The sequence below is a fragment of the Salvelinus alpinus genome, chromosome 27 (genome assembly GCF_045679555.1).
Source record: "Salvelinus alpinus chromosome 27, SLU_Salpinus.1, whole genome shotgun sequence".
Taxonomy (NCBI): Eukaryota; Metazoa; Chordata; class Actinopteri; order Salmoniformes; family Salmonidae; genus Salvelinus; species Salvelinus alpinus.
In genome coordinates, this window is record NC_092112.1 from 30,634,720 (window position 1) to 30,653,386 (window position 18,667).

The 18,667-nt window shown below is 44.8% G+C and overlaps 1 protein-coding gene across 2 annotated transcripts; it reads left to right on the forward strand.

Moving 5' to 3' along the window:
- Window positions 1-1,242: 1,242 nt before the first annotated feature.
- Window positions 1,243-17,091, forward strand: LOC139556353 (intraflagellar transport protein 172 homolog). Of its 2 annotated transcripts, XM_071370225.1 has the most exons (11): window positions 1,243-2,143; window positions 3,658-3,697; window positions 3,791-3,856; window positions 3,981-4,058; window positions 4,241-4,453; window positions 4,569-5,744; window positions 6,496-6,600; window positions 15,417-15,533; window positions 16,271-16,341; window positions 16,769-16,861; window positions 16,932-17,091. In XM_071370225.1, the coding sequence occupies exons 7-9, from the start codon at window positions 6,527-6,529 to the stop codon at window positions 16,320-16,322; spliced, it is 243 nt and encodes an 80-aa protein (XP_071226326.1). In that variant the 5' UTR covers window positions 1,243-2,143; window positions 3,658-3,697; window positions 3,791-3,856; window positions 3,981-4,058; window positions 4,241-4,453; window positions 4,569-5,744; window positions 6,496-6,526; the 3' UTR covers window positions 16,323-16,341; window positions 16,769-16,861; window positions 16,932-17,091. The 2 variants fall into 2 exon arrangements, with proteins under 2 accessions (XP_071226326.1, XP_071226325.1); XM_071370224.1 differs by lacking the exons at window positions 15,417-15,533; window positions 16,271-16,341; window positions 16,769-16,861; window positions 16,932-17,091 and having other exon boundaries at window positions 1,370-2,143; window positions 6,496-7,356.
- Window positions 17,092-18,667: the final 1,576 nt, after the last annotated feature.

Here is an 18,667-nt window from a genome sequence, read left to right on the forward strand (position 1 = left end):
TCAACCTCTAGTACACACTACCCTCTGTAGTGCCTTGCGGTCAGAGGCCGAGCAATTGCCGTACCAGGCAGTGATGCTCTTGATGTTGCAGCTGTAGAACCTTTTGAGGATCTCAGGACCCATGCCACATCTTTTTAGTTTCCTGAGGGGGAATAGGCTTTGTCGTGCAATCTTCATGACTGTCTTGGTGTGTTTGGACCATTCTAGTTTGTTGATGATGTGGACACCAAGGAACTTGAAGCTCTCAACCTGCTCCACTACAGCCCCGTTGATGAGAATGGGGGCGTGCTCGGTCCTCTTTTTCCTGTAGTCCACAATCATCTCCTTAGTCTTGGTTACGTTGAGGGATAGGTTGTTATTCTGGCACCACCCTGCCAGGTCTCTGACCTCTTCCTTATAGGCTGTCTCGTCGTTGTCGGTTATCAGGCCTACCGCTGTTGTGTCATCTGCAAACTTAATGATGGTGTTGGAGTCGTGCCTGGCCATGCAGTCGTGGGTGAACAGGGAGTACAGGAGTGGACTGAGCACGCACCCCTGTGGAGCTCCAGTGTTGAGGATCAGCGTTGCAGATGTGTTGCTACCTACCCACACCACCTGGGGGGCGGCCCGTCAGGAAGTCCAGGATCCAGTTGCAGAGGGAGGTGTTTAGTCTCAGGATCCTTAGCTTATTGATGAGCTTTGAGGGTACTATGGTGTTGAACGCTGAGATGTAGTCAATGAATAGCATTCTCACGTAAGTGTTCCTTTTGTCCACGTGGGAAAGGGCAGTGTGGAGTGCAATAGAGATTGCATCATCTGTGGATCTGTTTGGGAGGTTTGCAAATTGGAGTGGGTTTCTGGGATGATGGTGTTGATGTGAGCCATTACCAACCTTTCAAAGCACTTCATGACTATGGATGTGAGTGCTATACGGGTCTGTAGTCATTTAGGCAGGTCACCTTAGTGTTCTTGGGCACAGGGACTATGGTGGTCCCATTTGTGTCCCTTCTGGAAGTGCCCCTGCTCTATGCCACTACTCAAATGCGATGATGATATGCATTCAATGCTTTTCAATAAAGGGTATTTAAAAATTAAAAAAATGTTTGTCTCATGCGTTCCTGTACCTCGGAGCCCCCCTCGCGTTTTGTTCCCGGACCCCCGGATTTACAAATGAAAGCACTAGTTATAGTGGGTAGCGCACAGAAGTAAACCACTATCGTCCTGTCTTATTTCTCGTGTGTTTTTCTTCTACCTTATATTATTTTTGTGTGCAATATTGATTACAGCATGTTGGGTTTGGACGGAGTTAGCAAGAAAGGCATTTCACTGTACTTGTGCACGTGAGATTAAAAACGTAAAATTTGAACACGCCCACATACGTGCCAGACAACGGTAACCAGGGAGGACGGATGTTTATCAAAATGTCTGCCTCCCTTGTCACTCAGTCTAGCTAAAGTCAACAGCAAGAATTTAGGGATTATATTTAATTTTCTAACGACTCCACATTACAGCAGTTACACAGATTATTCTAGATTTTAACCATGCAACTAAAACATCTGAATAACTTTTTAACGGCCGCAAACTTGACCGTTACTAGCTAACATTAGCCACCAGGTCTAGTTAACAGCTAAAGTTAACGTTAGCTAACGTTACTGTACGTAATGCTGTGATGACTAACGTTAGCTTGCTGCTAGCTAGCTCTGTCTAGTAGCTAGCTAACTACTTTTTTTTGTAGCTAACTTATGTAAATTTTATTTGCACAGATGACCCAGGGACAGTGTCTGTGTAACGACGTTAGGCTTTTTGGTGTGGCTCCAGAGACCGTATTGAAGAACACTGTCAAATCAAAGTTTGTTTGTCGCGTACACAGATTGGAAGATGTTAAAGCAGGTGCAGCGAAATGCTTAACAGTATGTTTCTAGCTTCAGCAGTGCGGTATGTGCCGGGTTCACTGAGGCTACAGCTAGCGTCGTGTGAAGTATACTGACATGTTATCCAACTTGTGGTCCATTTACCACAGGAGGGAGCTGCCAAAGTGACTTGTATGATATGGGCACCGAATAATATAACATTTGCTGTATGCACTATGGACAGAGTGGTCTTACTGTACGATGAGCAAGGAGAGTATAGGGATAAGTTCTCTACTAAGCCTGCGGACTCTAAGGTGAGTTATCACCACCATTGTAGTTTGACTATCACATATTATACTCGCATCAATTACATACACACCACTTTGTGTCAGGTCAGTTTGATACCGGAAGCTTTTCGCTGAAATACTCAACTGAAGCTGTGTCTGATCGAGTGATAATGTTGTGATATTTATTTTATTTAACTAATTCTTTGTAAATTGTAAATTCTTATTTACAATGAACACTGGCCAAACCTGGCCAAATTCTGATTTACAATTTACACTGGCCAAACTTGGGGGATGCTGGGCCAATTGTGCGCCGCCCTATGGGACTCCCAATCACGGCCGGTTGTGATACAGCCTGGATTCAAACCAGGGTTTCTGTAGTGACGCCTCAAGCACTGAGATGCAGTGCCTTAGACCGCTGTACCACTCGGGAGCCCAATCTTCTTGCAGTATGGAAAGAAGAGCTATGTTGTCTCAAGACAAAGGAGATGATTGTGGACTACAGGAAAAGGGGACTGAGCACGCCCCCATTCTCATCGATGGGGCTTCAGTGGAGCAGGTTGAGAGCTTCAAGTTCCTTGGTGTCCACATCACCAACAAACTAACATGATCCAAACACACCAAGACAGTCGTGAAGAGGGCACGACAAAGCCTATTCCCCCTCAGGAAACTAAAAAGATGTGGCATGGGTCCTGAGATCCTCAAAAGGTTCTACTGCTGCACCATCGACAGCATCCTGACTTGTTGCATCACTGCCCGGTATGGCAACTGCTCGGCCTCCGACCGCAAAGCACTACAGAGTGTAGGGCGAACGGCCCAGTGCATCACTGGGGCCAAGCTTCCTGCCATCCAGGACCTCCATACCAGGTGGTGTCAGAGGAAGGCCCTAAAAAAGACCCCAGCCACCCTAGTCATAGAATGTTCTCTCTGCTACTGCACGGCAAGTGGTACCGTAGCGCCAAGTCTAGGTCCAAGAGGCTTCTAAACAGCTTTTACCCCCAAGCCATAAGACTCCTGAACATCTAATCAAATGGCTACCCAGACCATTTGTATTCCCCCCCTTACACCACTGCTACTCTCTGTTATCATCTATGCATAGTCACTTTAATAACTCTAACCGGTGCCCTCGCACATTGACTCTGTGTCGGTACCCCCCTGTATGTAGTCTCGCTATTGTTATTTTACTGCTGCTCTTTAATTTCTTGTTACTTTTAACTCTTATTCTTATCCATATTTTTTTTAAACTGCATTGTTGGTTAGGGGCTCGTAAGTAAGCATTTCACCGTAAGCTCTACACCTGTTGTATTCGGCACATGTGACTAATAAAATTAGATTTGTCAAGGCCATGGCATTTTCTCCCAGCTCAACAAAAATTGCCATTGCCTAAACTGATCAGTTATGTTATGTCTACAAAATCTGAGAGGAATGGTAAGCATAACTTCATACTTCTCAGTTGTATTTTGGCTGGGTTTTAATTCACAGTTGACCGACCTGAAGCGTCTCCTTGTATCAATTGTGATGCATCCTTCTTATTCCTCACACAGGGGTGAGAAGAAGGTAATCTGCAACACATTTGTACAGATGGTAAGTAATCACACATTTCTGTGACGCGGTAGAACTAAGTTATCTTATTTTAATCAACAACATTCAAATTAAACACATTTCATCCTGTTTCAGAGTGCTTTGACATGTTTGCTATGGCCGGCAGAACACGCAATCATTTTTGGTTTAACTGAGGGAAAGGTAAGTCATTTACACAATCAATGTTTTTTACATTTATTGACAGCATTTTTTTATTAACAAAAAGTTCAATGATTTTTCGGAACATTGTGTTGGATCTTGACGTGTTTTGTTTGCTTCCTTTCAGGTTCACCTTGCTAACACAAAAACAAACAAGTCATCTACAGTCTACAGAAAAGATTCCTACGTTGTCTCGTTGACAACAGTGTGTGCTCTTGTTCTTTATTTCAACCTTCCCACTCAAAGTTGTACTCTGTGGTGGTGATCACAATAATAGTGAACTCCTCTCTGTATAGTGTCTCTGGTTCACAGTTGAAATCGTATCAGGTAGATGTGCATTGATGCATGTTGTGTATTGATGTGCCTGTCTCTCCAATCTTTTTGCAGGGTAAATTGTTGACCCACCCTTGGCTCCCCATGCCAGGGCATATGGTTTGGCAACAGCTTCATAGTGGCTGGATGTGACAAGAAGATAGTGGCCAATGGCAGGGAAGGTCACATCCAGCAGACTTTTGACTACAGCCGAGAACACGCTGAGAAAGAGTTCACTGTGGCCACCAGTCCCAGTGGACAGTCTGTGGTCATCGGCAGCTATTACCGGTCAGTCTTCATTTTGATACATCAGTATTCAGGTAATAAGCATGATATTACAACCTCATACAGTATCTTACATGGCTAGGAAGTTCTTCTGGGTGATAAATTGTTTTGTTCAAAGTCTTCAACTGGGGTCCTCTGAAAGGAGCATGGGACGAAGCATCCCCCAAAGAGATTCCAAACCTGTACACCATCACTGCCTTGGCCTGGAAGAAGGACGGCTCACACGCCTCTGTGCAGTTAGTAACCATACACGAACGAACACACCTGTTTGCAACAGTCATGCCATAATTGATTTAGCTCCGAATGTACTGTAGAAAGTAGGCTATACGTTGCCTTTCACAGCTTTTTGTAATTTAAACTTCATGAACGTGTTTTTGTCAATCCCTGTGTTCAGGGTACACTGTGTGGCGGAGTGGAACAGTTTTTCTGCTGCCTGTGGAGGAGCATCTACAAGAACAAATTTGAGATGACTTATGAGGGACTGAGTCGGGTACATTGTGATATTCACCGCCTTCAGTTCAGAACGAAAGGGTGGTCTTTTCAGTTCAGCTGACAAGGAAAGTTTAACTTGAGTCCTTGAGTTGTGGCTCACAGAGATTGTTGTTGAGCTGCGCTAATCACATCACCCTCTGTGGACTCAACAGTTCTTCTTAGCCATGTCACTTAATTCCTTGCGGGTGTCACACCAGCCTTCGCTTTGGCTCCCCCTCCTGTCCAGCTCAGGCATTAGGCGTTGCCGGCTTTCTAGCTGCTGGCAAACGCCTTTCACTCATCAACCCAGGACTTGTCTCGTCATCATTACACACACCTGGTTCCAATCCCCACGCTATCACTCTGTGTGTATAGATACTCCCTCTGTCATTTGTATTTGTCGTCATTGTAAATGTTGCTTGTTTTCCTGAGAGGAATCTCCTATTTCCTGAACCTTATTTTGCACTTTGGGTCTTGTCCCGCATTTATTTATGTGTGTGTATGTATGTGTGTGTAGAGATATCTCTCTCGCTCTCATATTTATACATAGAGAGAGTGCTTTAATAAACTTAGTAGTTCTAAACCTGCGACTGCCTACTCCTCTCTACGCTTGTGACAGTGGGTTTGTGGCTCAGTCTCTAACTGAACATTGTCTCTCCAGGTGATTGTAAAGAACCTGTCCACAGGGATGCGGGTTGTGCTGAAATCCCACTACAGCCATGAGATAGACGAGGTGAAGATCATGAGGAAGGACCGCTATCTGGTGGCCCACACCTCTGACACCCTGCTGCTGGGAGACTTGTCCTCCAACAACCTGAGTGAGGTATGACAGTCTGGCCATTCACTGGCAGATGGATAGGGGTTATTTGATATAGGAGTTGATGCTAATCTTTCACTATGGTTATTTCTTTACTTTCCTCCACTCGTGTGGTATTGCAGACTAGAATTTGAATTGAGCAGTTGGAAGAAGATTTATAACACTAAGTACTAGAAAATATATTTAATTGCCCTCGCTGACTGGTGTCTATTGTAGGCCACCGTCCCCTCTGCGAAGTCTCAACATTACAGCTGGAACAATAACCGTGTAACCAACGGTTATGGATGAAGTTCCAAGGACCTGTTTTAAAATGTTATAATTAGAAGTTTGAGGGCTGTCAGGATTCAGTTTGCTAATATCTGGTTAATTGTGAGTTTAAGGAGCCTTCCTATGCTGGAGTGCTGATGTTGAAAATGACACGTAGTAATAATAATAATACGCCCTGGCTACAGGTATATGTGTAATGTAGTGTAAAGCAGGGAGTGTCGCCCTCCTCACCCAAGGTGAACAAAGACCCCTCTGCTGTTGTTTTTTCAGATGGCAGGGCCATTCTTCTTTGAAAATGAAATGGTACAATTCCCAGTTTTAGCTTTGTTTGCAGTTTTTATGTGCTGTTGTGAGGAGTTTTCTGCCACTGCTATCCCAACTTATGAATAAGAAAATACCCGTCATGCACCTGTTAACTGGCTGTCATTGCTTCTTCAACATAGGAATTGTCTTTTAGTAGGGAGTCAGCTGCTGACTGATGTGTTGTCAGGTGTGTATGATTTGCAACACTGGGGGCGCTGATGCTGGTGGAGTGCGGCAGTAACAACATCCTGGGATCAGTGAGAACTGAGTTCATGAACCCACATCTCATCCGGTTGGTGTTCACCCATTCTCCTCCTAATGCATATTATATAATAGAAAGCAGTTTATGAATTTATAATCACTTACTAGCACAATCATAGACCTTTTTTCCAGCCTACTATATTAATGTTAAAAATGGTCACTAGGTGGTAGTGTTGAGCTTTGGTTGTACATGACAGTAAGGCATACTTAGTTTGAATGCATAAGAAGGATAAGTGTTTTGCATAGAGCTGTCAAGATAGTTTTCGGTGGACAAAGTTAGTCATTACAAATCCATCCTACTGTATTTAGGCTGTCAAGATTGTCAGATTGGCATTATTTCTGTGCTAATGGTTGGAGGTTCAGGCTGGTATTAACATTCCTCCTGAGCTCCCCGATCTGTCTGCCTCACACTGTCTGCATCGCTAGTGTTTGTCTCAATGAGCGCAAACAGAATGGAGTTGAAGACAGCAAAAAGTTATTCTACCTGATTGACATCAAGACCATTGCCATTGGTAAGTGTGTTTGTGGAAGGTGATGCTATGAATATGTATGATGCAGAGAGTATGCTCCCTGAGACCGAGGACATAAAAACATGATTTCTGTGCTGCAGAAATATATTTTTTCAGGTTAAGCCAAGGTTATGACTGTGGTGCTTGTTGACTCTAACTTTCATTCTCAGGCCAAAAATACATGGCCTTTTGTATTTACAGAAGTGTAAAATACAGTGGGGAGAACAAGTATTTGATACACTGCCGATTTTGCAGGTTTTCCTACTTAAAAAGCATGTAGAGGTCTGTAATTTTTATCACAGGTACACTTCAACTGTGAGAGACGGAATCTAAAACAAAAATCCAGAAAATCACATTGTATGATTTTTAAGTAATTAATTTGCATTTTATTGCATGACATAAGTATTTGATACATCAGAAAAGCAGAACTTAATATTTGGTACAGAAACCTTTGTTTGCAATTACAGAGATCATACGTTTCCTGTAGTTCTTGACCAGGTTTGCACACACTGCAGCAGGGATTTTGGCCCACTCCTCCATACAGACCTTCTCCAGATCCTTCAGGTTTCGGGGCTGTCGCTGGGCAATACGGACTTTCAGCTCCCTCCAAAGATTTTCTATTGGGTTCAGGTCTGGAGACTGGCTAGGCCACTCCAGGACCTTGAGATGCTTCTTACGGAGCCACTCCTTAGTTGCCCTGGCTGTGTGTTTTGGGTCGTTGTCATGCTGGAAGACCCAGCCACGACCTATCTTCAATGCTCTTACTGAGGGAAGGAGGTTGTTGGCCAAGATCTCACGATGCATGGCCCCATCCATCCTCCCCTCAATACGGTGCAGTCGTCCTGTCCCCTTTGCAGAAAAGCATCCCCAAAGAATGATGTTTCCACCTCCAAGCTTCACGGTTAGGATGGTGTTCTTGGGGTTGTACTAATCCTTCTTCTTCCTCCAAACACGGCGAGTGGAGTTTAGACCAAAAAGCTCTATTTTTGTCTCATCAGACCACATGACCTTCTCCAATTCCTCCTCTGGATCATCCAGATGGTCATTGGCAAACTTCAGACGGGCCTGGACATGCGCTGGCTTGAGCAGGGGGACCTTGCGTGCGCTGCAGGATTTTAATCCATGACGGCGTAGTGTGTTACTAATGGTTTTCTTTGAGACTGTGGTCCCAGCTCTCTTCAGGTCATTGACCAGGTCCTGCCGTGTAGTTCTGGGCTGATCCCTCACCTTCCTCATGATCATTGATGCCCCACGAGGTGAGATCTTGCATGGAGCCCCAGACCGAGGGTGATTGACCGTCATCTTGAACTTCTTCCATTTTCGAATAATTGCGCCAACAGTTGTTGCCTTCTCACCAAGCTGCTTACCTATTGTCCTGTAGCCCATCCCAGCCTTGTGCAGGTCTACAATTTTATCCCTGATGTCCTTACACAGCTCTCTGGTCTTGGCCATTGTGGAGAGGTTGGAGTCTGTTTGATTGAGTGGGTGGCACGGTGTCTTTTATACAGGTAACGAGTTCAAACAGGTGCAGTTAATACAGGTAATGAGTGGAGAACAGGAGGGCTTCTTAAAGAAAAACTAACAGGTCTGTGAGAGCCGGAATTCTTACTGGTTGGTAGGTGATCAAATACTTATGTCATGCAATAAAATGCGAATTAATTACTTAAAAATCATACAATGTGATTTTCTGGATTTTTGTTTTAAATTCCGTCTCTCACAGTTGAAGTGTACCTATGATAAAAATTACAGACCTCTACATGCTTTGTAAGTAGGAAAACCTGCAAAATCGGCAGTGTATCAAATACTTGTTCTCCCCACTGTATATATTTTTTTATCTCTGCTATTACTATCTATTGAAGTGATTTGCAGCCAACTTACCCGTGTGAAGTAACTGCTAAATCTTTGAAATAAGTGTTTGCAACCTTCACTCTCAGCCCCAGTTCCAGCCCAGCCCGCCAACTCCACTCTTATTATAGATAAAGAGTGTCTAACACACAAAGACGCTGACTTGCCCCTTTTTGTGATGGATGATCCCTATTCATGTGGAGGCAGGCAGGTGCTGCTTCGAGCAACCTGGCCCCCACGTTGCTTTAGGTATTGATTAGGTAAACGACCGTTTGATTGTAGCGGGCCCACACCCTCCCCCTCTTCCCTCTCTCCCCTGGAGCAGCCTGAGATGCCGGGCCCTGTGAGGGCCGGTACAGAGAGATACTGAAACAAACGGGCATATGCCGCTTTCTGAGAACGATGCCTTTCAATTAGGTGTTGACCCCACGGCAGGCCGGGCGTGCGGGGTGGTGAGCGGCTGTGTTAAGTCTGAATCACTGCCCAAGCAGCCCTGAGCTGAGCACCATCTGCCCTGTCCACTTCCTGTGCTAATTAAGTCCAGGGATGTCCTTCTGTCGGCTGCCGAGCTGTTTTTTATTTTTAGGTGGTGAAAATGAGAAGCAACCTCCATGCAATTTATTTCTCCCCCTTGAATGACAGGCGCAGTTATTTATTTTTCCCTCCCTCGCATTGTCAGTTGTGTACTTAACCTGCTCTGAAAGTGTAAATTGGGAAATGCTTTTTTAGCCATGTTTCTCAGAAGCTTAATTACAGAATAAAAGGAGAGGCAATGCCAGGCCTCTGTCAAATGATTTATGAGAGAATCATAGATGTGTTTGTTAGAGTGGATGGATGCTGACTGTGAACATTGCCGTATTCATATTTCATTATGTCTTTGTTCTGTTAGCCCATCAGTCACCACATATCTTTATTTTTATCTCTTGTCTCTAGCAGATGGATAGATATATAATGTGGCTTTAAACGTGATACACCACCTCTCCCCTTAGTACAATCACTCTGGAGTTGAGAATGTTTTCTGTCTCCCTCAGCCGCCCGTCAGTGATTGATACTATGCCCTACAGGCACAGCTCAGGTAATCTTCTCCCTCCCACTCACAGTGGATTTGGCTGGCGGTTACAACCTGGGAACCATCAGCCACGACTCCAAGACTGACTGGTTGGAGCTCAACTAGATGGGGCGCAAGCTGCTTTTCAGGTACAAGAAACTGCGGGTGAGGCAGCAGCTCAAAGTAACGGGCTGCCTAGAGCTATGCCTGTTTGATGTGCTCTCTCTTGGGCAAAGGATGACAACCATTTTAATTGGGAATCCCTTTGGGAGCTTCTGACTGAGGAGTGACAAATTTTACTTATACACGGTGTAAAAAGATATTAAGAACACCTTCCTAATATTGAGTTTCACCCCCAATTTGCCCTCAGAACAGCCCAATTCGTTGGTGTATGGACTCTACAAGGTGTCGAAAGCATTTCACAGAGATGCTTGCCCATGTTGACTCCAATGCTTCCCACAGCTGTGTCAAGTTGGCTGGATGTCCTTTGGATGGTGAACTATTCTTGATACACACAGTAAACTGTTGAGTGTGAAAAACCCAGCAGCATTGCAGTTCTTGACGCAAACGTGTGCACCTGGCACCTACTACCGTACCCTGTTCAAAGGCAAATCTTTTGTCTTGCCCATTCACCCTCTGAATGGCACACAATCCATGTCTCAATTGTCTCAAGGCTTAAAAATCCTTCTTTGACCTGTCTCCCCTTCATCTACGCTGATAGAAGTGGATTTAACAAGTGACATCAATACTGGATCATAGACTGACCAGGTGAATCCAGGAGAAAGCTGTCTTGGAAAGATGTTCACAATGTTTTGTACACTCAGGGCATGTTTTGCTATGGTTCAGAATTTGTTGTAAAGGACCCAGTAGACCTTGATTTCTAGTTTTGAAAGGTGCATTACTGCTCTGATTTGAGTTTCTTTGATTCCTTGCATCACTGCCTGGTCCTCTCTCCCCCTCCCTCAGCTCCACCTGTATGACGTAGAGAGCAGCATTAAAACCACAGTGTTGAGTTTCTGCTCCTACGTGCAGTGGGTTCCCGGCAGTGACGTAGTGGTGGGCCAGAACAGAGGTGACCTGTGTGTGGTACAACATCGACAGCCCAGAGAAAGCCACCATGTCCCCCCTCAGGGTGAGAGAGGGAGGTCCTGGCCAACTCATGTGCTACTGTTCCCTCACAGTAGGCCAGCTGGCAAGGCCTAGCGTCACCTCGTGGGCTGGGCTGACTCCACTACTTTCTATTTATAGACCAGACCGTGAAGTTTAGTACCCAATTCAACCCAATGTGACCGACTGTGAGCTGCTCTTCTTTTTTACCCCCCCAGCCATTCAGAAACATTCATTCCTTTCCAAAAAAATGTTTTACCCCTTTTTCTCCACAATTTTGTGGTATCCATTGGTAGTTAGTCTTGTCTCAACGCTGCAACTCCTGTACGGACTCGGGAGAGGCGAAGGTCGAGACCCGTGTCAACCCAACCAAGCCACACTGCTTCTTGACACAATGCCCACTTAACCCGGAAGACAGCCGCACCAATGTGTCGGCGAAAACACTGTACACCTGACAACAGTGTCAGCGTGCACTTCGCCCGGCCCGCCACAGGAGTCGCTAGTGCGTGATGTGACAAGGACATCCCTGCCTGCCAAACACTCCCCTAACCCGGACGATGCTGGGCCAATTGTGCGCCGCCCCATGGGTCTCCTGGTCGCGGCCGGCTGCTACAGAGCCTGGACTCTAACCCAGAATCTCTAGTGGCACAGCTAGCATTGCGATGCAGTGCCTTAGACCACTGCACCACTCGGGAGGCCCTAGAAACATTAATTCCTAATGCTTGTGTTCTCATTGTCCTCGACAGAGTGGCGCAGAGGTCTAAGGCACTGCATCTCAGTGCTAGAGGCGTCACTACAGAACCTGGTTCGATTCCAGGCTGTATCGCAACCGGCCGTGATTGGGAGTCCCATAGGGCGATGCACAATTGGCTCAGCGTCGTCCTGGTTAGGGTTTGGCCGGGGTAGGCCCTCATTGTAAATAATAATTTGTTCTTGACTGACTTACCTAGTTAAATAAAGGTTAAATATTTGATTAGGCCTCAGAATGCAGAGCTATAAGGGCTGAGAATAGGGCTAACTTAGCTTCTCGGATAACGGGACTGGCTGTAAGCGAACGAGTGTTGCGCGTTTTGAGCAATACTGGCTGCTGTATCCAAGGCTCAGCCAATCGTTCACATAGCAACAGAATGCAGCGCAGCACGCGACTGAAGGAAGAAGACAACCAATTTACTAGTTACAGCATCAACGCGCCTCTGGAAAGGCAGCTTGTCAGTTACACCAGCGCGTCCCCTGAACGATAAGGAAGAGGTAACGTTAGGTGACCACCGGGACGGGGGTGAGAAGGTGATGAAGCGTACTTCATGAGCTCTAGCTGAAAAACTACTGGCATTTGGAAAGTTTGAGGTGAGGGAGAAAGTGTGAACAAGTATTCCCATTGTTAAGTATCTTGCTAGCTGGATCAAATTCTCCATAGCTAGCCAGAGAAATGTTGAGCAATGTTAGCCAATTTATCTGATCAAATAATTGAGTTTATGGTGTGAAAATTAGCTTGCTAATAAAGTCGGACAGATAACGTTACAACATCAGATGAGCTAACATTAGTAACCTAACCAATTCGCTATAGTATTGTAATGAAACAGCAATGAGCAGGTCTCAAACCCTCGACCTTCTAGCCCGAAGTCCAGTGCGCTATCGACTGTGCCCCAAAAGCATGTTCAAGCGGCAGAGTCGATATCCGCACTTATAAACCCAGGGTCGTTACATTATTAACGAACTATTCACTATCTGTTAACACATGTTTTCCCTCGACAGTATGTGGTTAATTTTCAGAATGAGAGAATTAGGTGAAAATGCTTGTTAAAACTTCTTATGGCTGCAGGGGCAGTATTGAGTAGCTTGGATGAAAAGGTGCCCAGAGTAAACTGCCTGCTCCTCAGTTCCAGTTGCTAATATATGCATGTTATTATTAGTATTGGATAGAAAACACTCTGAAGTTTCTAAAACTGTTTGAATGATGTCTGAGTATAACAGAACTCATATGGCAGGCAAAAACCTTAGAAAAAAATCCAACCAGGAAGTGGGAAATCTGAGGTTTGTAGGTTTTCAACTTATCGCTTATCGAATACACAGTGGGATATGGGTCAGTTTGCACTTCCTACGGCTTCCACTAGATGTCAACAGTCTTTAGAACCTTGTCTGATGCTTCTACTGTGAAGTGGGGCCGAAGGAGACGGGAATGAGTAAGGTCTGCCATGAGCTGACCATGCGCGTTCACATGAGAGGGAGCTCTGTTCCATCGCACTTCTGAAGACAATGGAATTCTCCGGTTGGAACATTATTGAAGATTTATGTTAAAGACATCCTAAAGATTGATTCAATACATCGTTTGACATGTTTCTACTGACTGTTACTGAACTTTTTGACATTTCGTCTGCTTTTAGTGAACGTGCTTCGTGACTTTGGATTTGTTTACCAAACACGCTAACAAAAGTAGCTATTTGGACATAAATGATGGACATTACCGAACAAAACAAACATTTCTTGTGGGAGTCCTGGGAGTGCATTCCGACGAAGATCAGCAAAGGTAAGTGAAGATTTATAATGCTATTTAGGACTTTTGTTGACTCCACAATTTGGCGGGTAACTGTATGGCTTCCTTTTGTGGCTGAACGCTGTTCTCAGATTATTGAATATTGTGCTTTTGCTGTAAAGCTTTTTTGAAATCTGACTCAGCGGTTGCATTAAGAACAAGTTTATCTTTAATTCTATGTAAAACATGTATCTTTCATCAAAGTTTATGATGAGTATTTCTGTTATTTGATGTGGCTCTCTGCAATTTCTCCGGATATTTTGGAGGCATTTCTGAACATGGCGCCAATGTAAACTGAGATTTTTGGATATAAATATGAACTTTATTGAACAAAACATATACGTATTGTGTAACATGAAGTCCTATGAGTGTCATCTGATGAAGATCATCAAAGGTTAGTGATTCATTTTATCTCTATTTCTGCTTTTTGTGACTCCTGTCTTTGGCTGGAAAAATGGCTGTTTTTCTTTGCGGTGACCTAACATAATCGTTTGTGGTGCTTTCGCTGTAAAGCCTTTTTGAAATCGGACACTGTGGTGGGATTAACAAGAAGTGTATCTTTAAAATGGTGTGAAATACTTGTATGCTTGAGGAATTTTAATTATGAGATCTCTGATTGAATTTGGCACCCTGCACTTTCACTGGCTGTTGTCATATTGATCCCGTTAACGGGATTGCAGCCCTAAGAAGATATTATTAAACAAGTGGATTTAGGGATCAACTGTAGCTGGAGCTGGGCCTGGTTTAAGATGGGTGCCACTATATAGGTGAATGGAACACCACACACTTTCCCTTTTTCTCACTTTTTCTGGCACATTATAGAACAGATGTCCACAGGTAGAAAGTGTACAATGTAATAATGTGCAGTGTAGCCCAAATATATTGTTTTTGTTGTGTTGAACTTGTAAGACGTGTGAGTGAGGGGGAGTTATACTTTTTTTTATACTTGGTGTACGTTATTTTTGCACACATGTAGCCATGTGCACTTGATCAATGTCTATACTGGCCACTATAATAGAGCAAAAATACAATGCCTGTTTTTCATTATATTTCTACTTTAAGATGTTTTTTTTCCCCCCAGAGTGCAATATTTATGTGTGGTCACAAGCGTTCTATTATTATTAAGGCTGTCATGGCTAACTGCAATATTAGTGTATTGTTTATTTTCTCAAGACTTGAGTGTCATTTGCAGTAAAGTCTAGACAACAAATAACATTGGATTGCTTTCTTTTCATTTTTTAGCTGTGAGTTAGGTTCACATTAACCTATATTTCACGCACAGAGACTGATCATGTAGATTATATTCTTTGTTGTTTAAAACCTGCATTTCCCCCTAGCAGGGATTCATTTTTTGCACGTTTCAGTGAAGAAGGAAAGTCACCTTTTTGGGCCCTCACCAGTTTGCATCCCTGAAGAATGCAGTGGTTTTTTTGCAATGCATGAAAGTGGCAGCTAGTGTCAAGAGATTATTACTATACTTGTTTCTGAATTGGTTTTGATTAGATCCTCATTGTGCAACATCCATGCAAGGGTGGAATTTGTGGGTTTAAAATGCAACTATTTCGGTATGCATTCCACACTCATTTTGAAAGAAATGCTGTGTCCCCTATTTGAAGTGTATGTAGTCTATTTTGACAACCAGCACTTTATTATTATTTATTTTTTGGTCGAACTGTCACCGTATAGCTTCAAAAAATAATGTGATTCTGTTGAATATGTTTTTACTTGTATTCTTTGTGGCTCTCCTGCTGTGTGTTGTCACTGGGGATCGTCCTGCTGTGTGACTCACGTGTGTGTGTCTTCCTCAGAGCCACAGCGTTCCTGGAGACTCTGGAGATGTCCTCAGAGACGGAGGACATGTGGAAAACTCTGAGCAAACTGTCCCTGGAGGCCCGCCAGCTCCACATCGCAGAGAGGCCAGCACAGTTGGGGGCCCCACACACACGCACACTCTCCATACATGCCATTGTGTGTCCCCCAAGGGTGCTAAGCAACACTAGGCTTATCTTCTAATGCAGTCTTTTCTATACCCCTCCCTCCGTTTTAACTTGTGAAAAGTGACTCGTCTCCTGTGAAGATGTTTAGCCTAGAGCAGCCCCTCCCCTCTGGTTTTCTGAGCTGTGTGTGTGACTGGGGGGCAGAAATAGTACAAAGCCAAGCAGCTCATCCAGAGCTGAGTTTACTCTGTAATACTCATGTTGAGAAGTCTCGCTCTCTTAATAGGACATTTAGCTTAAGTAAGCACCACCAGAGCAAGTTTTTGTCATTTTTCCCTTTTTATAGGCATTTTCCTTCTATTTTTGCGGGGTGAAAGTTAGATTTGACTGTAGCATGGCATCAATAATGCGGCGAGATTTCGTTATGTATGTATTTTGATTTGCATAAATGCAGGAAAAAGTTTTGTCCAGAGAGGAGAATGTAAATGAAGGAGGGTGGTTTGCTAATAAGATGGCGAGCGCAGCTTTTTAGCGTGATGCAACTTCTCTGAAAGAGCTGGTAATACAGCCGGCCCAGGTTAGAAGCCATTGAAACCTTCTTGTGTTAACCCTGGCGCTGGAGCATGGCTAAAGGCTGTTGTTTTAGAGGTTTAAAAGTTTATCTGTAAACATTTAATTTTGCTGCACCCTCATTGTCCCTTAAGCCATTTTTGTGTTTCTTTTAGGTGCTTTGCTGCCTTGGGGGATGTCTCAAGTTCGCTTTCTGAACGAGACTAACAATATCGCTGACCAATATGTACGTATTGTAGTGTGTGTTGGTCTCTCCCCTTAGTAGTGTTGGAGGCTCTAGTTTGGGTCCACTTGAATGCTCTGTTGGAGGAAACCCAATCCTGGTGTTCCATCTGGGCTACAAGGCTGAGCTCTGAGTGTCTGTTGGGGCCCCTGTGTGGGTTTCTCTGGCCCCTGGCACACTGCCCCCCCCCCAGCCTGGCACCCCTGTCTGCACAGCTGCTCCCTGGCTGGCCAGGCCATTCAGTCAATCCATTACATCACTCAACTCCGCTGAGTTACTAAACCCCAGTAATGCTTATCACACACACACCTGTTAGCCATTGTTGCAGGGGTCTGCTTGCTAATGCATAAGTCTGCACCAGTCTGCTAGAAAGGACATTCCATTTAGTTGATATTACCTGTATGTGACACTTGTCTTGTCTAATCTCCAGGGTGGTGATGGTACAGAGTTCTACCAAGTCAAAGCACGCCTTGCCATTCTGGACAAGAACTACAAGCTGGCAGAGTTGTACTATATGGAGCAGGTAAGAGAACATGAATCTGGAGAGTTTGGTCTGAGACTTGCAGAGACTCCCAGCCTCATGTATAATTAAGTGTTGTGTGCTCTACAATGCCATTGAGGTGCTGGAAATGTATCAGGAGCTTCACATGTGGGACGACTGCATCACTGAGGCCAAGGTAAACCAGTACTGAGAGACTGGCGTACCCTGGAGTAGCCAGTACTCATGGACTTTGAACTAGACTCAGTCTCTTGTCTTCCCAGGGCCACCCAGAGCTGAACAACCTGCAGTCACAGCTACTACCAGTGGCTGATGGAGACCAACCAGCATGAGAAGGTTGGCGAGGTCAAAGAGGGGGAGGAGGACTTCATGGGCGTCGTCAACCTCTACCTCAAGGTGGGCCTACCAGCCAAGGCCGCCCCAGTTGAGTTCTATGAGAGGGTGGGTGTCATGACCACTGCAAAGTCACACAGCGAACTCAACGGCTGCCGTTAACATTACACTAGGCCTCTTCAAGACAACATGGCTTGTCTTCCAGCGACAGTGGAGAAGTTAATGAGATGAGATAAGTGGTTGTTTAGATCCCCTCTCCGGTGCTCCTGATGGAGAAGTTCTGAGGGACTCGGCTTGATTGTCTGGCAATGTGATTTGTGTGTGATGGATAAGTTGGCTTGTCTTTTGTGAGGCAGCAGAAGTTGGTGCAGAGAGAGACAGATGTGCAGTGTTCTAGCTCTGTGTACACCCTGAGTCTCAGTGCTGATTAAGATCTTACTCTGGGCCATGGGTGACTCCTCAGAACAGATGTCAGGGAAGGTGTCTGTGCGTCTTAATAAAGGATGTGCTGGGAGGGATGTTAGTCAGCCCTCTGTTTTCTCTCTGTTTCTCTCTCCTCAATCTTTCACTCTCTTCTCTCTCTCGCTCTGTCCACTTTTCTCCTAGTTTCTCTCTGTTTCTGTGTCTCTCTCTCTCTGCTTTTGAACCATCTGGTTATGGACCAGAGGTCCTGAGATGCTCTAAGTGACTAAATGAGAGGGAGGAAGTTGAACTGAAACTAATTAACTTTTTTCTCCCCTATCATCAGGGAGGAGATCTGTTTGAGAAGATCAGGAACCACCAGAGGGCTCTGGACTGCTACCACAAGGGCCAAAACCTTCAGGAAAAATAGGCCTGACACAGCAGGTGGAGGTTAACATATTCATTAACATCACCTATTGGGTACTGTTATGTATTAGTTCTTTAGTTGGCCCAATCTTGATGGTGGGTTTTATACTGGTTTAGAGAATTATACTGGTTTAGAGAATTAATTGCAAACTATATTGATGTGAATGTAACTGGGACGTCTTTCCCTGAGGGTAGTTGTGGAGCTGGCTCGTGTTGCCTTCCCAACTGACGTGGTGAAGCTGGAGGAGGACTGGGGAGACTACCTGGTCCAGCAGAGACAAATGGACGCTGCCATCAACCATTACATCGAGGCTGGGTGAGTCAGCTCTGCTGTCTCCCCATAAGTTAATCCAACCAGGGAGGAAGTGATATAGAGAGAAGGAAAGAGATGAAAGGAGTGGGAGACAGGAGGAGCTGGTGTGAGGGGTTTGTTTATAAAGTGAAGTGAATGATTAATTTCCTGTAATCAAATGGAGGTGTTGTTCATTAGGCAGCGCCAGGGCTTCAGTCCCCAGGGTAGGCTGCTGTAGATAGAACACTGGATGCTAATTGGATGGCTGGCCCTCTGTTAATACTGTGGGGGTCTGACTGACTGGCAAAATGGGCCTCGGTAAAGCTCCATCTCCTACTAATCACATACTGCTGGGAATCAACACATAGGAATCAAAT